The sequence below is a fragment of the Centrocercus urophasianus genome, unplaced genomic scaffold, assembly GCF_019232065.1.
Source record: "Centrocercus urophasianus isolate 14NV4802_14NV808 unplaced genomic scaffold, USGS_Curo_1.0 seq_12, whole genome shotgun sequence".
Taxonomy (NCBI): domain Eukaryota; kingdom Metazoa; phylum Chordata; class Aves; order Galliformes; family Phasianidae; genus Centrocercus; species Centrocercus urophasianus.
The window spans coordinates 57,645,810-57,672,913 of NW_024884364.1; the positions used below are offsets into that span (position 1 = coordinate 57,645,810).

The following is a 27,104-nucleotide window of genomic DNA, read 5'->3' on the forward strand; positions in this document are numbered from 1 at the left end:
GGACCACAGTACCCCGAAACAGGAGCTCAGGATGTTGGTTATGGCAGATCTGTCCTGTGCATACAGAAGGGCAGTGCTGGCTACCCACTTGGGCTGTCTCCTCCACAAAGTCACACCTGACTCGCTGTCAAACCTGGGGAAGTCCCTGGAGAAGTTCCAGGCTTAGCTCCAAGCAATTGGAGAACTTGAAAGAAATGAAAATATGGCAAAAACAACTCCAGATTTAGTCAGGAGCTCAGCAAGTTTGATGTTGTAGAGATTGGCTTCTGTCTTTCTGGGTCTATGAGCTCCAGGGGAGAGCAGGAACCAGGTGTCCCCCTGGGCATGTGAGTGAGGGAAAAACTGACCTCATTTCAATATCTGTAAGCCAGGCCCATGCTTATTTGTTTAGACTGCATTTAGTTAAGCATCGTCCTGAACTCTGCCTTGACTTTTCTGTTTCAAGGTAAGTGAAAATTAATAAAGTCTAATGGTAAGCCAAATTATATCCATATATTTATGTAATGAATCAACATTTCTTATTTAGTTCTTTGATCATGTGAAGACAGGAATTGAAGATGTGTGTGGACATTGGGGTCACAACTTCTGGAGAGATAAGTAAGAACGGCATTTAAAACTCTCTCTTTGTTATAGAGGGAAGAATGAACTGGCTCTGCAGCAACAAATTAAAGCTGCTGGGCATCAGATTTCATTTTCAGCATTTTATTCTTGAACGCAGATGGTTGTTTTTAGAACGCGTGGGTTACAAAGAGAGAGCGGTAAAACAATGTCTTTTTAACTAAACCACAAGCAAGCAGTACAAAATTTCCAGCTGGGAAAAAGCACAGCCCTTTGGTCCCAGGGTAGATTATTCTACCTTCTGAGGGTGCGGGTAATCTCACTGTTTCTGACGGTTTCAGAGCATTTCCTGCATGTCTGCTGAGCTTTTGATCCTGAGCTGGCTTTCCTGCTGCAAACTATCTGTCTCCGTGGTGTTAAGTGAGGGGTTAGTTCCCTAGTTGATGAGAAACAAGCAAAAGCTCTGGGACTTCCGCTAGGAAGATCGAAGCACTGGCTGGCATGAGGTGCATGAGGGATCCTAATGGCAGGCAGCTCCACAGTTCCTGACGGTATTATTTAAAACTCAGCATCAGTTAAGAGGATTACCAGTGGCTATACCTGAATTATTTATGTGTGCAGTTGAGCTGCTGAATCATCATCATTGTTTGGATCTAACTCCCTTTTCTCAGAAGCACATTCTTTTCACCCAAATCCTTCAGAAACAAAGCAAGGGCATTGCTCACCCACCTTCTGGTCATTGCTCTGACAAGAATTTAAGCATTTTATACAAAGAGAAACAGCATCAGCAGCAGAGTCTGAGGATCCCTCTCCAAATGACTTGAGGGCATGGCTGAAGATGTATGACATGGCTACAGCTTTTCTTAGCTTGGTTCTCCTCCAGTTTGCGTGAGATCTTTAACCAACAGATTACAGACTGAAGGAGGGTACCACCTCTTCGTGACCTTCCGAAACATTTTTGACTGAATTTCAAGAATAATTTCAGAATGACTGGAGTGCAGGATATTTTCTGACAAACAAAGTCACTCTGCTCCAATCAATATTTTTTCACTAAGCATCCAAGAGGGCTGAACTTGCTCTAAATAAAAGGAGAAGTTCCAAAATTTTACAAAGGCAGGCTAAAGTTTCAAAGAAAAAACAGTGGGTGCAAACGTAGACCTTTTATTTGTTATTACAGTAAATATTTAATGTTCCCTTTGTCTCCATGAAAATGGAGAATTAGAAATAATATTGTGCAATAGCACAGAGTACATAGAAGCTAAAAGTTGCTGCTAGGGACACTGTGCTTTAGCAGATTAACCAAAACATAGGTTAAGACTATCTGAAGCAAGGATGAATTTGACCTTTTATTATGATACCCAGCAGTAAGTTACAAATACGAACAGACACATTCCCGAGGAATAAAATCCTTCACGATCGCTTTAGCAACAGTATAGAAACATTCCTCAGCTCTGCCTAGTAAAAATTAACTGGTTGGGTTGGTTTGCTTCATGCACAGGTTTAAAAAGTTTGACAATAAATACCTGCGAAGACTTCTCATCCGGGAGAACCAGCCCAAATCCAGCATTGTTTCTTTGTACAAGAAGCTGGAAATAAAGCATGCCATCGAGATGGCAGAGAGTGGCATGATAAGCAAGGTGCCTTCATCAGTGTCTCTCAGGTAAGGCAGACAGGCCTTTTCAACTCAGTGTTACAGCAGGGCCACATTGTGTACTTCACAGTCCGATCTGTAGGCAGGATAATTGCTTTGACTTAGGACATTCTGTGTCCTAATATCACATGAACAGTAATCAGACGTGGAACTGGATCATTTTGCAGCAGCTCACATACAAAGCATGAGTGAGCCTTGCTCTTCCGGAGCGTGTAGTTTTTCAGGGGCAGCTGCATCCAGCTTCCAGGGAACATCGCTGTGCCATGTGGGGATGAACTGGGTTTGATCCAGTGCCTGCACATCTGCTGCCAGGAGCTACAGGGGAGCCTGAAGGATGTGAAAAGTGCCTTAGTCGAATTTACAGCTCTGTGCAATCGATACAGATTTCAGAGGGTCGGTTTTGACCCTTATCACTTGAGTCAAATGAGATCAAGGTTTTGTTCTCACCCACTACATTTTCACCTTTTCCTCAGTTGTTTTAGAATGCTGTTTCCAATACAAAAGAAACAGTTAAAACGTAATTTCTAATCATAAAAAACAAAAATATTCTCTCTTTCTCATTTTTTTTGTGTATCTTCCTGGGTTTTATTCTTCCACAGTGAATATCATGAAGGGAAAATAAAGCCACTCTCCCCCACTGAGATGGAAAACATGCGGGAAATACTAACAAAGAATCTCTACCAAATACGTCATCGAGTAAGAATAAAGTTTTGCATACGTAAATATCCCTCTACTCTTCAACTATACTTCTTACCTTCATTAAATATCTTTGGGCAAGTGTAGTTTCTGCTGTACAATATGTATCATTTAATGCTGTTATTTACTTCTATCGCCTATGAATAAATGTCTATAACATTTTCAGCAACATATGCATACTCCTTCATGTAAACAGCTTATTTGATTTTATACTGTTGATAAAGCTTAATGTTTTTGCATATTATCTGCAATATACTTCCATTACTTAAAAAGGATCATAGGTGCAAATTCAACCCAATCTTGTCCCACTTCTATTAGTTTTTTGTTTACTTTACAATATGCGATTAGATTTCTCATTTGCCTCCAGTTGTGAAGTTGCTTGTATTAAGAGCAGAGGTGATGAGCTGGAAAAATAGTGAAATAAAAGCAAAAGGACATTTCACAAAAACCATCCTGTGGCTAAGTAGTTTGAATGTCTGTGCCCTTGGAAGACGTTCAAAAGTTGAGCATGTCTCAGCTTGCTGGAGGTAAAAATGACTTCCCCCTAGGTGACTCACCCTATCACTTTCAAATGTGCATCCTCCATTGACATATTGACTGAGCAAGTACAACGTGGGGATAAGCACTGTATTAAGCCAGCTTTTTCCAACTGCTCTTTCGTTATAAATATTGGCAGGCTTAAAAAACAAACAGGTGCTCATGAAGCCTCTGACTAAAAAAAAATCTGGCGTAGTTATTGCCCTTGTTCTTAATTGTCTTTAATGTGACTTTATTTGCAAGACTTTATGGTAATTATTAAAATAACAAAGCAAAAAAGGCCTGTTTTGTAATGTGCATAGAGATCAACACATTTGTGCTTTTCAGAAAGTAACCACAGCTTTTCTATTTCAGACCATGTCATACAACCGACATAGCCTGGCTGCAGATGCAAATGAGAAGCAGGCCAAAGAAATTCTGATCCGTCGCCGACACAGCCTTAGGGAGAGCCTACGGAAAACTAACAGCCTGTCAAGAGAAAGACCGGTATTTGCCCTTTAGTTGATTTATAGAAAACAGTTCTCCATAGCTATATGCCATGCAGAAAAAATCTTCTGAAATGCAGGAAAAATAAATCCCCAACTTGAAAGACAGCTGCATGTATAATGTTGCACTTACACCCTGAAATGCACACATAGGCCCCTTAGTTTGCGTTGAACCCTTCTGAAAAGCTTCCATATTGTAGAATGTAATATGGAAGTGGGATCTGCTGCCGTGATTTTATCTCAGAGGAACTAAGAAGGCTTCATACCCAATGTACCTCTATGGCATGGTGAGAATTCTCGATCAGAATTTTGATGAAGAGTCGATGACTGAGGTAGAGTATGGCTTTGAGATAAACAAATTCCTTGCAAAAGGAATTTGCAAAATTCCAAAATGTGGGAAGGGGGAGAGCTTTTGGTCACACCAAAAAGTGTGAACACTTCATTTGAAAAATGCTGTGGGCTCTTTAGGATTCTTAAAAAGTGGCCAGTGCTTCAGGTTTTGACACAGGATAGGAAAACCACTACAATATGCAAGAAATGGTGTGTCATGGTGACATCTGACTTTCTGAAGCAGTCCTTTTATATCAGACTGTTTTTGAAAAGAGCACACTGATTAAACAGTAAATCCAAAGCCCCCCTTTTAACTCTGAAGGAAATTAATCCCCCTATAAATAGGTATTTTCAAGTTGCAGGAACACTTAGTGACCTTTACCTTCACTGATGCAGTTGTCCTTTGGCTACTGAGGCTGCTGCTGCTGATGTCCACAATAAATGTTATATCTCATTTGTGACCATTACCTGGGTTACCTGTGGCATTAGTTGTAACAGTAAGTCTGTTTCTGAATGATTTTTTTCCTTCTCAACCACAGTTACTTATATTGATTTTTTAGGGGGAGTAATGAAGAGACTTGGCAGGAGTAAGGCATTTTTTGGGTCTGAGAGAGAGGTGGTGTATGTCAGCTTTTTCAAACTCACAGACTGTAATTTTAAAAATAATTGTCCTTGAGTAAATGATCATCTAGTTTCAACCCCCCTGCTACATGCAGGGTTGCCAACCACCAGACCAGGCTGCCCAGAGCCACATCCAGCCTTGAATGCTTCCAGGGATGGGGCATCCACAACCTCCTTGGGCAACCTGTTCCAGTGTGTCATCACCCTCTGTGTGAAAAACTTCCTCCTAATATCTAACCTAAATGTCCTCTGTCACAGTTTAAAACCATTCCCCCTTGTCCTATCACTATCTACCCTCATAAACAGCCATTCCCCCTCCTGTTCATATGCTTCCTTAGATTACTGGAAGGCTGCCATGAGGTCTGCTTTCTCTTCTCCAAGCTAAACAATCCCAGTCCTTCATCCTTTCCTTGTAGGAGAGGTGCTGCAGCCCTCTGATCATCAAAGGAAGGATACCCTTAAGAAATTTCTAAATTTTTAAGAATGGTCCTGTCCTGGAAAGAACCTCATATGTTCCAGGAAGCATGAGGTGCACTCTGCACCTAGAGACCGCAGAGTTTAAACTTGGGAAAACAAGGCTTCTGTGACCTGTGCTGGTAAACAGTCACACTGGTGCCCAGCTTCCCCATCATCCTGAGCGTGATTAATCAACTGTGTAAAGTAATTTGTATGTATAAAACATTTGTGGGGGTAGAATACAGATTAGCTTTTGTGCCCGAGCTTCAGTCTCAGCCTAATTTTTTCAGCTGAGTAATAAAGTTCCAAAACAGAACTGCACAAAATGAAGCTATGTTTGCCTTCCACTGAAAAACCTGTGCAGGTAAAGCTAGAGTCTGAGAGCATACATTTATTAACTCTGATCTCAGAGGGCATAGCAGTAGGTTTTGCTTTGATTGAACTGCTTGAGATTACTCAGTCCTTACCTTAGTTAGTAAAGACCTCAACCAGCAGTAAGTGTTAACTTGAGTGTGTAATAAAAGATCACATATTAGCTAATCCCAAACTACTTGCGAGCCCTTGAGCTACATAAGCCTATTCAAGCCTCAGCTGTGTATCTCAACATGCATTATGCAAGTACTTCAGTCTGCTGTGTCTTAATGATTCTGTTATTCTTTGCACAGGCTGCTGCAAATACAAAAAGATTTCTTTCACTTCCTAAAAACACTAAGCTCCCAGAGAAACTACGTGTGAGAAACAAAACATCTTCCAGAGGTAATGGAAAATTTTTTGCCCTCTTGTGTGCTGCACTCATTTTGCCTACATAAAAGGAAGGTTTTTCCAGGGATGATGTACAGGAATTAGTATTTCAATTTCTAAAAGATATGAACTACTTTATCTGCAAGGGCTAGAATTTTTCTAGCACTTGTACTAAAACAGGTATTTTATTGTGAATAAATGCCCCAACAAACAGTCCTGTGGAGTCCTTAGCCTAAAACATTTGCACCAGAATTGCTGATTCTTTCTATCTTTATTGGATAATATCCAAATCTACCTCTTAGATTATGACCCTATGTGGTTTCTTTTCTCACTGAGGTCAGAGTAGGCAGTGCCCTGAGAACCAAAACAGTGAGGAAAATGAGTATGTGATGAGTGATATATAGATCTCACATAGGAATTTTCAAAATTCTGTGCTTAACAACCTAAACGTCTTTTTTTTTTAATGCCTCAACTCACTAATGTGTCATTTTGGAGTTCTTGAATTATAAAATTAAAAAATAAAAATAAAAATCCAGAGGAATGCAACTATCTGATGTGAAAAGTTTGATTAGTTTTGTACATTACTTTTGCTTGTTACCATTTGCATGACCATGCTTATGCCATGAACAGGAACAGTCTCTTGATGGGATTAAATCTCTACACACTCACTAAAATTCCCTGACCACACCCCAGACCAATTAATTTCCTACTCTTCCAAATTAATTTAGCAATAGACTATGTCTTTGTCTGTTGCTAATTAAATCTTTGCTCTCCTGAGTGCAGGATGTCTTTTATTCTGCAGTTATGTCTACAGAGGTCACCTACTGTCACCTAGCATTAAATACTAAAGAGGAAATGTGCCTCCAGATTATTCAATTGTCAAAAAAATGTACAGTTTGATATATCTAGGAGGAAAAAAGCCTGCAAACATAATCTGATGAAGACCTTCCTTGATATAAAATTATCTGGGTGAATGGATAACTATGTGGTGATAGGTTTTGTTGACCTCTTTCTCACCTTTTAAAAAGAAATAATATGCAGGCTACTAATGGAAGCTGTGCTTATGACAGTTGCACAATGTGCTATTCTTTGCTTTGATTTGTTTGAAATCCATATCTGACTTAAATCTGAGAACAAATTTGAGTCATTCATAAATAATTCTTAACATCAGTATTGAGTGACTGAAACGTGCCAGTTTTGTTGAAGGTATTTATTGGTCAATTAAAAAGAAGGAAAAGGTTCTTCACTGAGTGGGTAGTGGGGCACTGAAACAAGGCAGTGGTCACAGCCCCAGGCTGCCAGAGCTCAAAAAGCATTTGGACACTGCTCTCAGACACAGGATTTGAATTTTGGGTGATCCCGTGTGGAACCAGGATTTGGACTCCATGATCCTCGTGGACCCCTTCCAACTTGGGATATTCTGTGCTTCTCAGTCTGCTGCAAAAACATATTGCACATCTACACAGCCTGATTGTTCCCAGCTTAGTTTACCTGATAGCGATCACTGCATTCCTTAAATGATTATCCCAGCTTTCCCTTGGCATTTTCTACTCTGCTGCAAGCAGGTGAAGGAGTCTGTGGCAAGCTGAGATTTGCACGGTTGTTGTCCTTTGATACTGTACATTCTGGCATCTTCAGGATGGGATGTTTCCTTTCATCTGGCCAATTGCCCTCCTTTGTTTGGTCAAGCATTGATGCTTCTTTTCCAAAGCCCAGCTTCTAGAGTCCCTGGAAATGCCTCAGATTAGGCTTGTTATGTGAGGATAAAAAAATCTCATTTCTTTGTCTTGCTTAGGCACCACGAGGGACTAGACCCTAAGTAACTCAGGGTCGGGTGTATTCCATTTATTCCATGTCCTGACAGATCTGAAAAGCTTAGGGAAATGTCAGCTTAAAAAGAGTAGCACCCTTTGACAGTGGAAGATTTCTAAATGTCACTGTTTTGAGGAAAGGGATGTTTGTAAGTCAAATCTTACAGTGTTTGATGCTGGGCCTAATCTCAAAGCAATGAATTTAAGAAACCCAGTTAACCTTTTTACTATGGCTGTTGCTGCTCAGTGTACTGTTGTACGAGTATTCCTGAAACACAAACATTTCACAGCTAAAATCTTTATTTTGTTTTCAATTAACAGTGGGTGACAGCAGTGACTCTGAAATGGATGCCACTACTACAGTGCTCAATTTAAGACCCAGAGCAGGAAAAATCTTGAGAGAGCAGAGACTGAGACAGCAGCGGCCACCCTCTGAGTTTAGCATGGAGTGGAAGAATGAAGTTGATGGAAACCAGAATGGACAAGGAGAGCAGCAGGATCCAGGCAGCCTGCCTCAGCCATCCATTGGGTTCAGGCAGCCGCTGCTGACAAGACCAAGATTTGGCACTTTGAGCAGGGAAGATTTGACTGCAGACCATGGGTTGGCAAGACCTGTGCCACCACCACGATTAGTTAGGCAGGCATCACAAGGGGAAAGGCAGAGAAGTAAGCCTGAGAACCAGCCATACTGAACATAGCAAAGATTGAACTGTTGATATCAAACCGTGGATGTACCAAATTCAGATTCTAAACTATCTGATCAGACGACGGGATCCATTAAAGAGAAGACAAACTTCAATGTGGATCTAAGCATTTCCATTTGGGTAAAGCCAATGCCATTAACTAAGTGAAAGGAATACTGCAGCAATTGCAAAACTGAAGACATAAAAAAAAATCTATTTTATAGATAACTTATGGCAATGCTTTGATGACATTATTTCCACTATTAAATAGGATGGAAATGTGCCTTATCACATCATCTCGTGGAACCAAATCATGCAGGCTCAATACCCAGCTATCCAGTGAAAATCACTGTTGAAAGTCCAGTGATGAAGGGATTCTTTGCAGAAATCTGTGTCATTTCAGATTTTATTTATGATCAAATGATATTTGTTTTGACCAGAACATTAATATGAGTAACACTGAAAATTGCACAATGCACCTATCATATAGACTTTGTAAGAAGCATAAATATATTCCTGAAGCCCAATTTGTTTGAAGAGCCATGATGTGGAAAAGAGGAAGAAGAGAAGGAACAAGCTATAGGAAGAGAATTGCATGTGCAGTTCATAGAAGTTGCAACAAAGACAAGACCTGAATAGCTTGAACTTTTAGTTTCTGAATTTTTGCCAATATGTAGCTTTTAAAACGGTACTGAAAATCACCAAGGGAAATCTAAATGACTTTGACTGTCACTAATGTCAGTAAGAGCTGAGGGTACCTAAAGGTATACCAGAAGCCCTAAAATAGGAAACTTCAGGTAGATAACTAGTTCTCCTGTTCAAGATTGCTTTTTGCACCTTAGCATCTTTGCAGTGCAAACATGGCAGTAGAATAGTTGTGGAGCTCTGCACATAGAAAACTGAGCGGTGTCCTGTTTGAGTCAGGGACCACCGAGACTCAAGAAAGCTCCTTCCCTCGTGCTTGTGATCCTATTTTCTTTTTATTTCTTCATCTATAAAAGGGGAAGGATATCCTTTCTTTCTCTCCCACTGATTTGTTTGTACAGAAAAAGTAGCACTCCAGGGGCTCTGGAATCAGTTGCAGTCACTGTGCACCTTAATAGCGCTCATAAGAAACGCAGACTTTCTTCATCCCAGCATAAATAGCAGTCACTTAAGAACACATGGGTACGAAGGATGCATTAAAATAAATGATACTTAATAGGTCTCAGGAATTTGCACTTTCTGTCCCACTTTATCCTAAGTTTTGAGCTTGCTTCAGCACGGATACACATTTCAGCACAATGCAAAAATCATTTTAATTCTTCTTGTTACAAGATTCGTAACTTTCATTTGAGAATGTACACTGTGAAATCATAATTTTTCATTAGCACATTTCTAAATCTGTGGGCAATAAGATTCACTTTTTTATTTAAGCTTCTTTTGAGAGGACTATTAAAAATCAGAATTTGCTTTTAAAATCACAAGGTAGATTTCTATGAAAAAATTTGTGGGCAGGGATGGTAAATGAGCTTAAAAAGGGATGATGACTTAACAGCTATTCCAAGATATTCATTTCACATATGTATTTGAAATGCCAAACTTGCCTAATGTCTTTTACTGGCTCATGTCTTTTAATTGTTTTACTGTGTTCCAAGTATGTAATTTCTGCCAAATGCAAACTTTAAGCTGTGGAGAGATGGCTAGGTCAACCCTAGGAATCTTGGTCAGATATTTATGGCTGTTCTCAAAAAAAATTTGTGGAAAGCGTTACTTATCTACCCTTTAATGGTCACCTCCTGTTTGGGAATAAAACTGGGCTCAAACAAGCTAATAAGCTTTAAAATCAAATGTGATTGTCTTTCTACATGGAAAACATGTTTCAGCTGTAAAGTTGTCAGCAAGCACTTTGTCACTATGTTACTGACAGAATGATTGAATAAGAAAGAGGCCTTGAATTGGATTTCATTATTGAAACTTCTTTGCAGATTGGACTGTTTAGGTTAGGTGTTTTATAGCAGACCCACCTGAAATCTGACCAAATAAATACAAAATGTTGCACATCAACCTTCAGTTAGTTCCCTGCAGAGCTTATCCTTCATACGCTGTCAATGATAAATTGACTTGTGTCTGGGGAAAGATGTCTTATTTTAAGAATTGTTGTTGGATTTGTTGGCATAATTTTAAACAGTGAATGAGGGTTTCAGGAACCTGACAGCTTTGCTTGTCGCCCGTTAATGCAGCATATGCTTGGATCATTGCTACTTAAAACTAGGTTCTCCGTAGCAAAAGCACAAAGTTGGAGGATGTTTGATGTAATAGGGTCCTAAGCTCTTGGTGCTTCAAAACACACCAATATTTTGTTACTTTTTCAAAACACTTTGAAAGCCACAGAAGATGAGCAGTAAGGCAAATCTCCAGGATGGTTACACTGTGAAGCAGAATCACGGGTCTCCTGAGACTTGCACCCCTCCCAGGTACTCTCTCCCTTCCCTTCTGCTGCTTATCACATCCTTTTCAGGCTCTTTTCTGCAGCTGCTGGTCCAGAGCTAGTCACCTACAGAAGCTGCTTCCCTGGGCATTTGAATTTCAGTAACAAAGAGAACAGCAAGTGAAATAGGCTATGTCCCAGGTAGTCCATCTCATTCAGCTCTTGCTCTCATTTAAGTCTCATGTTTGAAGTTTGTCTCTTCCTTATTCTTTTACTTCCCTGAAAAAGGAAAACAAATTCAGTAGCACTTCCGGCTCTTCCTAAAGCGTCCATCAAGCTTCAGCTTGTGGAGGAGATTTTTCCTTAAGGTTGTAGCAAAGAAAAGTTTTCCTGCTAGAGAACGAGATGCCCAATAAATCTGTCCTTGAGCACCATCTGATGGGGAAAATCATGTATTGACTGGGAACGTTTTTTGCTTTGGAAAAACATCTTCAGCAGTGAAATCCACAGGGGTTGTTTTTTTGTTGTTGTTGTTTTTTCCAGATGGACTCCTCAGCGAAATCTGTATTATCAATATTTTACTGCCTTGTAAATTCCCAGCTGTCCAGTTTTAGGGATGAGAACACAGAGAATACATTGTGTAAGCCCTTTCTGAGGTTCTGAAATTCAGCTGCTGAATTTGAAATTGGAAGTAATTAGGATAAGAAAAGTGGCAAAGCAAAGGCTAGAGTGTAGACAGACACCAGTTACCTGTTCTAACCAGATATGTGACAATGAAAGCAACAATAATTTGCTGTAAGAGACCAGATTTTAAGGGCTTTGCTACCTGGTACTAAATTGTAATGCAAGGTCCACTGAAAGCACAGGTATTTTGTTAAATAAGACCATGCTGCCTAACAATCTAGCAACTTGAGAACATCCTCTGTTGAAGCTACATATAAATAACATAGGGGAACAAACTAGGTTGAAAATTTGTCCAAAATAACATGCTATTCTGCATGCTATTATGAATAGTGCCTTAGGATCTCTGGAAGTAAACACAGTGCATCAGCTTTTTCAAGAGATGCCAAGTTCATCAGATCCAAACACCAGCAACATTTTAAGGCTGACACTGCAAGTAGTTTTTCAGCTGGTCACCATTCTCAGAATTGTTCTGCCAACTTCTCTCGGCTTCTGAAGAGAAGATAAAAGATCTTGAAATCAGCTAGAGGAATGCTTTTTGTACTTCAAGAGCTCTGATTCTATAAAACTGTGCTTTTGAACATGCTTACAGCACAGCTATACTGGCTGTGTTTTAATACTATATACAGTGTATAGTAACACTACTATACACCGTGCCAGCCAGGCCAACAATAGACTGCAGGAGTAGCCTGGCAAATAAAATGCAGGAGGTATCAAGTCCAGGCAGTAGAAAGAGGATCTGCTATAGAACGCAATAGAGAGGTAAGTCATAGGCTACCTAACTCACCTTATTCAGGTGCTATTTAAATTCTGGAGAGAAAGGACTAACAGTCCTAAAGTGATTTAGCATACTATGATGTAATTTGTACTTTCTAGATAAAGCTGTAGCTGTGCTTGACACTGTCAATTGTGTGAACCACCATGAGGAAGCTGTCTTAGGACACTCAAAAGGTTTAATATCCCTCTTGGCTTGTTAGATGGCCAGTTAAACAGGAAGCTACTTGGAAAAAAAATCAAAATTGCTAATAAAAATATATGGCAGCTTCAGCTTGATTCTCCTGCAAACTTTCAAAAATACCTCAGCATTTGGAAGCTGATCAGATTTGGGTTTGTTAAGTCTCTCTTGGATACTGTGCTGCACTGCTTGAAAGTTAACTTCATCAGAATTCCTCCTGCAGGTGCTAGGCAGTTTTCTAATAGGACAACACAATGGATATTGGGTTAGCATCATTTCTAAGGCAAGTACTGATGCATTTCCTGTACAGGCACACAGGAGTGATTGTGGAAGCTCTGGAAGCCTCTGTGTCCTGTAACATTCAACAGGATATCAGTGAGTAAACAGAGGAGGGAATACAACAGTTATGGGGATTACTCCATTTCTTTATCTGAAATGTGCTGGGCTTTGCATTTGTATGTTGTGAATTGAACCCACATTCTCATTACAAAAGGTTTTGTTTCAAGAAGTAAATTTTGGAAGTAAGAAGGTAAATTCATTTTAAATACTGCAAGTTATTTCGTTATTATTTTACATCATTTCCAAAATCTTCTGTTTACTACATTTGAGAGAAGAACAGTCCCTGTTCCAAAGCTTTTGTCAGAAGTAACTCCTAGATGCTAATATTGAGTTAAAAATAACTGAAAATGTATCTTAATTCCTCCTTGTAGGTTGAACTATGAGGTTTTCAAAGCTTACCTTTAAAAAAAAAGCTCCCTTAGCTATTTTATTTCGCATAGGGAAGAGATCTGAGCTCCACTCAAAATAGGTTGATTCTCAAAATTCAAGCCACAAATAACTGCCTTGCAAGATTCCTGCACAGCTATTTGTAAGTGTTCAAAAAGTATCTGCTGGAGTGTATGAAACAGTAACCAAAATGCAAAATATATTTATTTATATAGAAAATAACAAATTGAGTATCTCTCATAACCCATCAGTTATTTTACAGAAAAATTATTGCACTCTATATGCAGCACCTTCAGCGTCAGCTGATCATGAAGATAAGTGCTAAAAAAGTGAAAATTTCAAATGATAAACAAAACCACAACCAACACATCTGAGAAAACTAATTCAAAGAGTGAGCAAGGGAAAAATCTCATTTTGCAGTTATTTCAAGGTTGAACTTTCCCCCTAAAGACGCACACCTTTAGTCCTGGATCTTTAGTCCTTTAGAATCTTGAGATCCCAGAACTGGATTCAAGAAACTGCTGAGTAATTCAGTGTAGCCCCAAACAGCTGCAGCTTCTCCTCCCTCAGCTTCAAGGGAGGAGTCACACCTTCTCCTCTAGGGATGTCACTTACTCATCTTGCTGAATTTTATCATGGCAATCAAGAGACAACACAAGGGATTTAAATGAGGTCTCCACACACTAGGAATGCTAGCTTTCAGCATCCCATCTCAAAACTGGTGAGTTCATTCTTTGCCTTTCTTTCTTCTTTTCCATTTACTGTCAGGTGACTTCTTGGTTGAATCCTAGGGCTCCTTCACCTTTTATGTGAAAAGTTTATTATTATAAGTAACAATTAGACCACGAAGAAAAAAAAATTTGCACCTTTTTAAATTGACCATCTGTATTTCACACCATAGTTTCAGCAGAGTGAAAAAAAAAAACAAAAAAAAACAGTGACAAAATGATAAAAGTAGATCGAAACTTCATTTTATTACTTTTCCTTAATTAATAAATAAGTAAATAAATAAAATAGTGCAACTTTTCTGTAACTGAGGCTTTCCAAAGAAATGTTTGCACAGACCTTTATTTTGGCCTACAATTAAGAACCTTTTGTTCTGTAGCATTACTTGTAATGTCCCTGAGATCACAACCTCCTAAAGGTTTCTCAATGCAAATATTAATTTCATTTTTATTTAATGTGTATTGAGACCTACTTTTCAAACAAAAACATTAAATGTGTAGGCTTTGAAGCTTTTATAAGCAGTAAAGTAACATTCCAGGAGTTTTACAGTAAAGCTGCATTTTGTGGTGTTTACAGAGTTTAGCTTTAAACAGTGCAGCAACTCTAAAATGTTGTTACCTAGTATAACCAATAAGCATAATAACAATTACTAAATCTTTCAAATATGTTTATTTTTGAGAAATTCTCCACCTTCCCTTTTAACTTTTGCTACAGTTGCAAAACAGAAAACCCTGGTTTACAGAAGGATAGTTTTAGTTGCTATTTTGAAAATATGGATTGAAAGAGGATAGGAAATGTTGGGTGAGAATTGAAGCATCTGCCAAGCAAAACAAGGAGATAACATACTTAAAAATGCCTCAAGTTCCTCTAGTAAATTCAACATAGATCATTGCAGTAATTATCTATGATGATAGCTACTGAAATCATAGCAGCAATAAAACATTTATTATGTCAACATATAAAATTAACTCAGAGTTCTCTATATTCTCATGGTGGCATCGCTGAAATGACTGAGGTTTCAACAAGGACTTACACAATCTCAGGCACTGGAAAAAGAAGGAAGTGCAGAACATTACCTGTGACTCTCTTGAAGTAGCAACCTCATTTGCACAGATGTGTTGAGGGAGACAGCCAAATGGTTATTGCAAAATTCGACATAGTGGATGGTAGCTTCAAGCAGTTTTAGAAAAAGTGCATGGAACATCACCAGTGCAAAGTATGTTTCAAAACAAATTCAAACAGCGACTAGTGAGCAATATGTGCTTGAACAACAAATAGCAAAGTTGCAAAGTACTACAACTCTCACTACAGCTCTGAGAGTAAAGTCATTACTTAAGCAGCTCAGACAAAGACTGAAATATAAATATTTTTCGTCCTGTCACTAAAATGTCACCTATGCCTCCAGAGATGAGAGAGAATGTATTTACTCAAAGTCACCTTTGAACTCTTGCTAGTTTCTCCAGCACATCTTGAACAGTCAATCAAAAGACTTGAGAAGCAAATTTATTCTTAAAATGAAGGCAGAAAAACTGCACAGGAAGCATTAGAAGATAATTTATGACAAAGTTTCTCAGTAAAGTTATCACTAAACACGAACTAGCAGTTCAAGTTTCAGTAAAGTTTAGGTTCAGTCTCAGTTTCAGTCTGAATGACTCCATGTTATTCCAAAATTGTCCATTTTAAGCTTGCTAATACAAAATTAGCATACATCCAAATCTGTTGCCTGGGAAAGATGGTAATCAAGGCCAGATGGCTACCTTAAATTTCAAAGACAATGTAAACTCAACAAAATCATATAAACAAACATCTTGTTAATTATCTATTGTCACAGCAGAAAATGGCAACAGACCACAGCATAAGAAATTAAGCCTGGTAAGTTATGATCCAAATTTTCCTGATAAAATAATAAAAGCTCACCTCTAATTAAATAACACATTAACTTGTCTGTACATTTTACAAGATATCAGTCTAAATTCTGTTTCAAAATCAGCTACAAACAGCATCTGTGTACGTAAGTCATTCTTCTGTTCCCTCCAAGAAAGTTAAAAGTTCTTAAAAAAACCCAGCCAGTGCTATACATTAACACTTGTCCCTCTTGTAAGAATTCTAGTGGTCCCAGTTCAGAAAGACAACTGTCCTGCAGCATTTATTTCTATGTGTGTATATATACACTTGCCTCTGCATCAACAAAATTGGCCCTCTTAAATGATCCTGTTCCTACTGTACAGGTCTGGCAGGTGTATGTATCAACCCTGGTTGATTCACTGTGCTTCTTCTGTAAAATACATCCGTGCAATCCAAATTTGCAGCTATTACTGATTTTTTAACTTAACATTTCCACTACTACAATATTTTTGCTTGTTTATGTTCATTATGAGAATAGCTATTAAAGCTAAGAAAACCCCCAGACTTGGAGGTCCACAGGGACTGAATTCCTGAGCAATTCCAGAAAGGAGTGGGGCAATTATACGTCCCACTGATGTCACAGACTGTCCAACACCCAGGAGTGTACCGCTGGCCTCATTGCCACCAATGGTCAATTCAAGGTCAATGATGCAAGTACGACCTATAGTAGTCGAAAAGGCTAAGAACGTGGAAGACAAAACGACCATCCACATGCCAGGTGCTGATGCATACAGAAGAATCAACACGCAGGTAAAAGTGCTAGAGTGCAACAGAAGTCTGTAAGTGTTGTGCTGATACAGTCTTGTTATTGGTCCAAGAAGACAACCAGCCAGAACTCCAAGTGTACTGCTATAGCTCATTAGGTATCCAGAGAACAGGGGTTTCACCCCAAATCTCTCATCCAAAGCCAGAGTAAAATTACTGTAGTACAGCAGTATAGCAACAGACATCAGTAACCGTATTAAAAATATATCCCACAAATCAGATGATGCAATTTCTTTAATCCTCTTCAGCACCGTTGTAATTTGGACCCACGGAGACTGGAAAGGCACATCATTTACCATAGCTCCATTAGTTACTGGTTTCAAGTGCGAGTCACGATCTCTTTTTGCTGAGGAATTGTCTGTCCTTTTCTTGCCATGTTCATGTTTCTTGTTGACAATGTTTTCCTCATTCCAGGGTAACATCCAGACAAGACCTATACAGACAAAAATATTAGTGGATTGCATTTAATTGCATAATTTTTACACGGTTTCCCATTAGTCTGATGGTAACAGTTTACAGAGTGTAAAAAACAAAGTTTAAAAAGGAATTGAACTACTTTTTAAAAATCACTGTAAAAAATTACAAGGATTACATATAGTGTTATTCACAGTACAACTTCAAATGCAATGAAAGCAAGGAAGGAAAGCACTGAGACAACACACAGCATGCAAACCTAAGGGCTGAAGCCAAAACTCTGATTTTCAGTTGTCATTTTTGGGCACTTAAGTTCCTATTCCCATGCTTGTAAAAGCAATATAAATAATTTAACAGAGAAGCAACTGGAGGTTATCTGCTTCAAAATTCCTATTCTTCTCAACAGCCGTGTATTCATAATACAAAACATGTATGCCAAATATGATAAGAAACAATACAAATTCCAGGTATTACAAACAGCATAAATACACAAGAGCGGAGCAAAAAAAGATACAAAACCTACCAGCATTCAAAAGGAAGATAGAGGCACAGATGAAAGACGTTTGATAAAAGCCATTTTCCAACTCCGTAAGGTAGCCACCAACAACAGGCCCCAGAATGAAGCCCACACCAGAGGCTGCATTGAAACGGCCCATTACTAAAGGGCGGTCTCTCTCAGAAACCAAGTCGGAAAGCAGGGCTTTAGAGATGGAAAGTGTGTGTTTGAAAATACCTGCAATAAAAACCCAAAATGCAAAAGATTAAAAATCACGTAAGCTATCTGATGTATCAACGTAAAACTTGTGCAATTCCTATAATTAATATTACAGATCAAAAATTCTTTGTGCTAGAATCATGCAGTGTGTTGAGCCACAATCATGGTCCTGCTTGTTCAAGGATTTGGAAGTAGCTATCTAAATTATTTAGGCATTTGTTTTAAGGGAACATTCCTCCAACCCTACATGGAAGGATAAGTAAATAAGCTTGTGCTGGAGCACTCTAGGAATAGCATAGCCTCTAAAATAGGATCCTGTGGGTAAAGGTGGAGTAGAAATGGCTTGTTTGTTTATAAACGTAGCTCTGTAACGACTTTGCTGAATATGGAGATTTCCAGGATTACAAGGTATTATAAGAGACTGGTGTGGGCAGACAAGTGTGCTGCGGGAATAGCAACAGCACAAACTTTTATATTCCTTCACCCTGATCAGAGCAATGCTATCCATCACAGGCACAGTACTGTTAGAACTAAATATCATTACTTCTACTGTGTAATCAAATACCAATCACATCATTCATTGGCAATTTTTCTTTAAGTAAAGAAACAGTATGAAGAGTTCCTAGACCAGGACCATAGGCCACAAAAGTACCCTTTTGTAAATGTGTTGTAAGTAAAAGCAATGCTTATTATATCAGAATATGTAAGTAGCATATCAGAATACATGAGAAATATTCAGCTACTGTAAGAATTGATACAAACCTTGCCACAAACTTAGTTTCAGTGTTGCAAACACACTTGCTTTGGCACATATTCTATTGAAGTGCTGATCTAAATTTTCAGCCAGACTTTGCAGTTATCACTTCGAAATATGCAATCAGCATAAGAGAAAATCAATAATGAACCAGTTCATTCATAATTCCATTCTGCCTAGTGAGCGCAGGTCACGATTTCCAGCAGATATACCAGGTATTTCTAATGACTAACAGTGCAACTTTCAAGGAATTGCTGCACTCCAGTCCTACAAAATTCAGCTGCTTAAAGCGGTATAAAAATTTTGACAGTTTGAGTACATATTTCAGTTGTTAGAAAAATCATAAGAATGTTTAACCTGTAGAAATGCCTCTATTACCAGGGTCCAGTAGGTACTGCTGGATGATGCTATGTCGGTACCTACATATCACCACTTCTCTAGTAGTAACTCTCAAGCTGAGACAACATGAAATTTAAGCTGCAAAACGCCAAGCATTTACTCACCTATAGGGACTCTAGAAAGGGCAAACAGGAACACAGTGGTGCACGTTCCAAGAAGGAAGTAACCCAGTGCACTGAGAAGAATACAAGTAAGCAGAGAGTACCGTCTTCCTACTATATCACTCCAGCAGCCCTTCACAAAACAGGAAATCAAGAACATTTTATAACATTTAACTACGTACAATGAACAATCAGTTTATCTAAGTTAAACTGAGAAAGAAGTTCAAAGGACTGTTAGCAGAAGCTTAATATGCTTATTACACAACTTTACTAAGTGCATGAAGTCTGGAAGTGATGAGCAGAGTTCTGCCCTGCTGGGAGTGCATCTGCTGAAACTGTACTCTATTTCATGCCACGTAGAGGGATTTTTTTTTATTATTATTTTTTTTAATACTTTCTCCCTTTAAAAACCACAATCTTGGCAATAAACATCGTCAAATACTACTATTACTAGCACTCCAAACACATTAGCACAACCAACCACAAATATTAGGTAGCTATGCTCAGACACTTGCTGAGCATCCTAAAAGGAACAGGAAGAGTTTGTCATCCCAAAGCAGATGAACAGTAAGTAGATATGAGAAGGGAGAACAGCAAACTTGCTGTAGTATGTTTATAAAACAGCTTGATTCCAAGAAGCAAGTAGATTTTTCAAGAAGTATGTAAAGGTCTTGCAGTTCACAGAAAATGCCACATTAGAGAAGCAAATTATCCCAGGTGTCCTATAGAACAAACTCTGAAAGGCTTTTTCACAAGATGCTCAAAATCTGCTCTCCTGAGAGACAGGAGATAGCAGGATAAAATTAAAGGTTTTCCTGGTTAAATACAGGGATCTATGGTATTTAAAAGTAAAGCATGCTTTCAGGATGCATGGCCTTGACAAAGTTCAAAGACACACAACATGAGAGCTTAGGCCGTATGGGAGATTACAAGACACTGCTTATTAAGCAGGGAAAGCAAGCTCTCTATAACAGGCTTACAAAGAGCTGACTCATGAGATTGCTTTCTGGATGGGCTATTGAATTAAGAGAACTGCTTTACTAGTGCTTTGTAGTACATTGGAGACAGAATGGCCCAGATTGGAAGGGAACACAAGGATCATGAATCTCCAACTCACCTGGCACAGGCAGGGCCACCAACCTCCCTGTTTGATACTAGACCAGGCTGGGGAGGTTGGAAAATAAAGCAAAACAAAAAAACAAATCAAACAAGGAGACAGCCGTGTTTGATTGACAATTAGCTCAGTAGAGATAGAGAATTAGATCCCCCCATAAAATCCATAGAAATGACAATGTACTTAAAAACACAGTGTTAGAACTCACCACAAACGTGCTGGAAAATAGTTGCATTATACCATAGAGAGATCCTAAAACAAACAAGTAAAATACCAACAGTAAAAATTATTATTTTCTTCTATGAAAACTGCATTAAATTTTAAATGAGAAAACATGAAAGTAATTCTCGGAATAATTCACTAAAAGAAGAGGAAAGGATGAAGCTTAAAAAGCAAGGGAAATAGTTTAGGAATGGGAAAAAAAGCACACAATAAAGCGACTGCTAATCAAACTTACACAACTTCGTAATGTAGAAGGATGTTGCTTTGGGTGGTGCATTAAGCAAAAGAGATCTCAGCATTTGTGATTCCTTTCTCAGAATCAGAAGAGAATTTCATTACTGGGAGGCTGTAATTACTTTCCACTCAGCTCTTCAACGTATTACAAGGCACCACAGAAACCCTAAAGAAACCACACACCCTACTCTTTCATTTGGGAGTCTGAGTTTAGCTGCAGTTAGTGACAGAAGAGAAGCAGAAAAGACAAGCACATAGAAACATCTACCAAACCTTTTCATCTATAAGAATACATCTCAAAATCTATTTTTTTTTCAAGTTTAAATCAAAGCAGATGAAAATGTATTTTTGATGAATCAGTGCTTAAAGTGCCACCACCTCAGAGCAGAACAAGAGTTATTTCACAAAAATTGCTCCCATCCAAAATAAAAATAAGTAAAGAAAGAAAGAACAACAAGCCCAAGTCAATCACATGTAGGTAAGAAGAATACCATAATTCTAAATCACAGCAAACCATAAACAGTACTACAATATATAAATAAGATCCTTAGAATCCTGGAATTTCAACTTAACATCATTTTAAGACAGAATTCCAAACCTTCAGAATTTACTGATAAATAAGTTTCTAAGGATGACAAACACCTTTGCTAAAAGGTAGCTACAAGGAATTTAACTGAATTGGAAGCAATCAAGGGCATTGGAAAGCTGAGGAGAACCAGCTGTAGACACATTGTCTGCAAAGCCTGCAAATAACAATAAAAAATAAAACCAGCAGCTCTGGCTCCCAAGGTTGCTGAGATGTGAATTTTTGGATGCTGAAGAAACCAGGTCAGCTGGAAAAGCACCTGTACAAGTATTGTACAAGTACTGTAAGACTTCCTTCTTCTTTCCAAGAATGTACTTTCCCACACATCTGCTTTTGGCAACCAACAGGTTGTGAGCTTGGATAGATCTCTGCATCAAACACAGCATGGCTTTCCTTACTTTTCTATTTGGAATTTGGCATTACTTTTTATCATGCTACTAGCAAGGAAGAATTATGCTATAACATCCAATTTACAGGAAGGTACATTTCAGTTCTCATCATCTTATTCTTTGGTAAATCAATTGATTATTGCAACTCACCTATTATTCCAGCAACTGTATGACTTGCTCCTAGAGATTTGATGTGAAGATTCATTAAAGGAACAACCATACTCACACCGAATAAATCCTGAAAAGAAGGTAGGAAAATTTTTAATAAGTGATGATTTCTATAAAGATGGTAGCAAACTGTTTTAAGAACAGTCAGTCCGCATTTCAAAAGTTTTAAATGTCTTCTGTATCAGTACAGGATTCAAAGAAAATTCTTCATGGCTAATGTGGTATGTCACAACCTCTACAATGTACCCTGTAATAGACAAAATTAAAACCACACAGGAAGACAAAAAAAAGGTCTGCCTCACAGAGGCATTAATACTCATCCTTCCTGCACATACAAACATTCTGAAGATATATATCTAAATAATATTTTTTTTTATTTCTGTCACCTAAAACACTCTGTGCTTGGGTACAAGGAAAATCTACAGTATTTTCACTATCAACCAGGATGAGGAAGAAAGGAAGAAGTTGAGCTTTCTGTATAACTTCAGAAATGTAAGGACAGAAACATAAAAAAAATATATCATGAAGTGTAAGTAGAAAACTTTTTGTATAAGGGCAAAGGACACTACCCACCCTGAAAGGTACACAAATCTTCTACTCAGTTCTTTTGACACTTTATCTTTTGTTGAGCTAGCCACATTAACCCAATAGTTCCTTCACTATGTGCTCCCGGCATGAGTCCTTTATCAGATCTGAACCTTACAGAAGAGAGCTATTGAAGAAAGATCACCTTTTATCACTGACTGCTGCAGCTTCAGCAGACTAGCTAGCTGTTCATAGCACACCCACAGTCAGAGTAACTGTAACAAAGCAAGTTACTAAATTCTTGCAGTCTATCATTAAGCACCTTACGATGGAAACAAGAAATTAGGACATTAAATATATTAGCATGAGTGAAAAGCCCACACAGCTTACTAAAATTGTTAGTAAAACAGCATCAAAGCTCAGAAAACTATTCCATACACTAGAACATAGAAGCACGGAATAACAATAATTCACACTGAAGGGATTCAGGTTTCTAGTCATGCTCTCAGCTGGGCAAGCTTTGAGTATACACCCTCAAGCTTTATCCAGTCTTGTCCTAAAAATCTTCTAGGACAGAGACTGCACAACTCCTCTGGCAAGCTTTCCTACTGCTTGGCTGTCCTCATGTGAAAAGATGTGTCTGTGTCTCAGTACAGAGAGACCTGGACCTGTTAAAGTGCATCCAGAGGAGGGCCACAAAAATTATCCAAGGGATAGATCACCTCACCTGCCTACAAGGATAGGCTGAAAGCTAGGGCTGTTCAGTCTGGAGAGGAGAAGGCTACACAGTGATCTGATAGCAGCCTTTCATTATTTAAAGAGGAGCTACAAGAAAGAAGGGCACACAGACCCTTTAGCATCATCTGCTGTGATAGGACTAGGGGAAACAGTTTCTAACTAAAAGAAAGGAGATTTAAACTAGATACAAGGAAAACGTTTTTCACAGTGAGGGTGGTGAGGCACGGGCACAGACCAGTGAGCTTGTGGATGTCCCATCCCTGAAGACATGCAAGGTCAGGCTAGACAGGTCTCTGAGCAACCTAATCTAGCTGTAGGTGTCCCTGTTCATTGCAGGGGGGTTGGACCTGATAAGATTTAAAGGTCCCTTCCAACTCAAACAATTCTATGATTCTTTGAGGCAGGCTTTCTTGCAATTACAGTGAGAGGTTCTGACTGCATACAGGACCTTTGTCCCTCTTTCCTTTGCCATGCACCACACTAAGGAGCCGGCTCCATCTTCTTGGTAACCTCCTTACCCATGTAGGAAAGGCTGCTGCCAGACTCCCCTCAGCCTCTCCTCACAAGGCAACCTCTCTAGGCATCCTGGTGGCCCTTCAAAGCTCACTCCTTCCTGGGCACAGTATTTTAGATGCATTCTCACAAGTACTGAGTGAGGGAAGGTCATTTCCTTGTTTGTAAAGCTCAAGATGCTGCTGACTGCCTTTCAATCGGGGCACCCCTCTGTGTTTGGAAAAGGTTATTTCTTGCTGACTGCAGGACAGGGTAGTTGTCCATGTTGAGTTTCATAAGGCTATTGTCAGCCCATCAATTCAGCCTGCCTAGAATCACAGAATCATTAAGGCTGGAAAAGACCTCTCAGATTGTCTTGTCCAACCATCAACCAATCTCATCATGCCCACTAAACCATGTCTTTCTTTGCCACAGGTGCCCCTTGGGTAGCATCCATGTCCTAAACTGCACCCCACACGGAAATGTCATCTGAAAACGTGAAGAGACTGTGGACCTGCCACTTTACCTGGGTCAAGGATAAAGGTATTAAAAAGTCCAGGTCACAGGACACACATCGGTGGTACTGGACTTGTCACTGGCATGCAGGTTGTGCAAGACCTATTAATCATTCTTCTGCAATAGGTTGTTATCTCATTTAAAATTTCTTATGTCAAACGTTAATGACACTGCATTTGCTGGCTACAGGAAGATTATGTAACAGGTAACATAACATGTTGCTCTTTATTACATTTCATCACAATCTAAACTTTTAAATTGCGCTAATTTCTTGCTGGCTTTCAGAATGTACTACATGCTCTATGTCAAAGTATCACAGAAGAGGTATGAAGACACAAAAGTTGTTACTACACTCTTCGTCCATTGTATTATTTTGTAGGATAGAATAATAGAATCCTGAGTTGGAAGTAACCTCTGAAGGCCATCTAGTCCAATTCCCTTGCAGCACGCATAGATATCCACAGCTAGATCAGGTTGTTCAGACTTCATCCAGCCTCAACTTGAAAATTTCCAGGAGTGAGGCATCGACCACAACACTAGGTAACCTGTTCCAGTGCCTCACCATCTTCATTAGAAAAGAGATCTTCCTTATATCTAAACTAAATCTAGCCTCCCTGAGCTTGAGACCATTTTCCCTTGTTCTATCACCACAGATTCTGCTAAAGAATCTGTCCCCTTCTTTCCTGTAGTTCTCCTCTAGATACTGAGGGCTGCGATCAGGCCACCTCATAGCCTTCTCTTCTCCAGACTGCACAGACTCAGCTCTCTCAGCCTGTACTCATAGGAGAGGTGTTCCATCCCTTGGTTCATTTCATTTAAGTTCTTTACTGTGAGAGTGGTGAGGTGCTGGAACAGGCTGCCCAGAGAGGTTGTGGATGCCCCGTCCCTAGAGGTGTTCAAGGTGAGACTGGATGGGGCCCTGGGCAGCCTGGTCTAGCATTAAATGGGGAGGTTGGTGGCCCTGCATGTGGCAGGGGGGTTGGAGATTCATGATCCTTGAGGTCCCTTCCAACCCTAGCCATTCTGTGGCCCTTCTCTGGATGCACTTTAACAAGTCTGTGTCTCTCCTGTACTGAGGACTGCACACTTGGATGCAGCACTTCAGGATATCAGTTCAAGGGCTGAAAAAAAGCAGAGTGTTTTTACACCCAATATAAAGGTCACAGGGCAAATCCAACTGCTACGCTGCACTGTGGCAACAAGCATTCAAGCCCCAAAAAGGAGTCAGAGCCTTAAAACGGAGTAACTTCATCAGCAGCGCTAAGGGGGAACCCAGGGGAAGCCCAGATCGGACCGCAGGGCCGTTTTCTGACCAACCTCGGATTCTGAGGGAACCAACGGCTGCCCGGCGCAGTTCCCCCACCACCGCCACCGCTGTCACCGCGAGTACGGCCCCTCCGACGGCCGCCGGGAGCCCCGGCAGAGGGCCCCAGAGCCACAGGGCCGCCGCGGCCGGCTCATGCGAGGCTAGGAAGGATTTCCCCCTCACCGTCACGGCCGCCCACTCCACGCAGCCGGCTCGCCGCTTACCAGGAAGCCCACGGCGTACAAACAGCGCACGAAGCGCCGTGCCGCCGCCGGGCTAGTCGCGGCTTCCCGGCATCCATCCTCCTCCATCCGGCCGGCGGCTGCCCCGGGCCCGCAGCACCCCGCAGCGGCAGTGCTGGGCATGCGCAATGCCGGGGAACGACGGAAACATGGCGGGGGGGGGGGGAAGGGGGGACGAAGGGTTGGTGGTTGAGGGTGCTGTCGTAACTTGGGCCTTTTGTTTGTGTCAGCGATTATGTTTGTGTCAGCAGCTAAATTTGTGTTTGTTCCCCTTCAGGCGGGGGAGGAAGGTCGCTTCAGTTTGTGGAGTCTTTCAGAATCCTTGCCTTCCCCCGCTCACCTGTAGGAATTTGCCCGTCCTGTCACTTCTTGTGTGTTTGTGGGGAGATTATCGTTGTGCCTGTCGCCACAGGGCCCGAGGCCCCGAGCAAAGCAGAAACAGAAGAGGTTTGGAAGCAAAAATAAGCCCTAGCAGAGTGGTGATGGTTCTCTTTGCAGTCCTCCTGGGTGCTGTAGAAAGATTGTTTTTTAATCTGTATGCTTCTCGTTCTGCCTCCCATGGGAAGCAGCCCTGTCTGACTGACACATCCTGGGAAGATAGGCATTCCAGTTTCTTCTTGAAATGTACATAGTTAGAATCAGAATAGAATCATTAAGGCTGGGAAAGACCTCTCAGATCACCCAGTCCAACTGTCAGCCCACCTTTACCATGCCCACTGACCACATCTCTCATTGCCACATCCACGCGGTTCTTGAACACCTCCAGGGATGGTGACTGCACCACCTCCCTGGGCTGCCTGTCTACTGCCTCACCACTCTTTCTGAGATGTTTCCTAATATCCAACATGAACCTCCCCTGGCATAACTTGAGGCCATACTCTCCCACCACTGATTACATGGGAGAAGAGGTCAACCCCCACCTTGCCACAACCTCCTTTCAGGTCATTGTAGAGAGTGATAATATCTCCCCCGGGCCTCCTCTTCTCCAGGCTGAACAATCCCAGTTCTCTCAGCCGCTCTCCATAAGACCTGTGCTCCAGATCCTTCACATCTTTGTTGGCCTTCTCTGGACACAGTCCTCAGCCTCAATGTCTTTCTTGTAGTGAGGGGCCCATTATTAGTGATTAGTGATTATTTCATTATCTCTGAGAAGCTGCTTTTGAAAAATGATGATTATGTTTACATTTTAAACATAAGCACCAGTTAAAATTAGAGAATGTCAGTTGTTGATTGATTAATGGGATAACTTCAGTTCTATCCTCATGTTTTAATGAGAAATAAGTATCACAAGGTCTTCAACAGAATTAGGTCACAAAACAGGAGAAGGGGAGAAGAGGAGAAGGGTACGTCATTTTCCTCATTGTTCTGAATAGTTAAGCTAAAAGGAAAAAAAGCTTGAAAGCAAGAGATATTCCTAAATACGTGCCTTATTTATAAGATACCAGAAAGGAT

General features: G+C 40.1%; 2 protein-coding genes across 3 annotated transcripts in view; one reads left to right on the forward strand and one right to left on the reverse strand.

Moving 5' to 3' along the window:
- The window catches only part of LOC122155942 (sodium/hydrogen exchanger 2-like), a gene marked incomplete at its 5' end in the record, with an annotated part of 31,833 nt that extends 21,327 nt beyond the window's left edge, over window positions 1–10,506 (forward strand). The window contains 6 exons of the mRNA XM_042810325.1: window positions 527–597; window positions 2,057–2,218; window positions 2,809–2,905; window positions 3,797–3,928; window positions 6,000–6,090; window positions 8,208–10,506. Coding sequence (XP_042666259.1) covers window positions 527–597; window positions 2,057–2,218; window positions 2,809–2,905; window positions 3,797–3,928; window positions 6,000–6,090; window positions 8,208–8,578 — 924 coding nt within the window. The remainder of the gene's footprint in view (window positions 1–526; window positions 598–2,056; window positions 2,219–2,808; window positions 2,906–3,796; window positions 3,929–5,999; window positions 6,091–8,207) is intronic.
- A 3,784-nt stretch (window positions 10,507–14,290) lies between these two features.
- MFSD9 (major facilitator superfamily domain containing 9) lies at window positions 14,291–25,746 on the reverse strand. 2 transcript variants are annotated; one of them, XM_042809949.1, is made up of 6 exons: window positions 25,635–25,746; window positions 21,816–21,903; window positions 20,443–20,486; window positions 19,124–19,253; window positions 17,675–17,884; window positions 14,291–17,170 (listed from the first exon to the last, which is right to left on the reverse strand). In XM_042809949.1, exons 1-6 carry the CDS (start codon window positions 25,719–25,721, stop codon window positions 16,380–16,382), a joined length of 1,350 nt encoding a protein of 449 aa, XP_042665883.1. In that variant the 5' UTR covers window positions 25,722–25,746; the 3' UTR covers window positions 14,291–16,379. The 2 variants fall into 2 exon arrangements, with proteins under 2 accessions (XP_042665883.1, XP_042665884.1); XM_042809950.1 differs by lacking the exon at window positions 25,635–25,746 and adding an exon at window positions 25,422–25,500.
- Window positions 25,747–27,104: the final 1,358 nt, after the last annotated feature.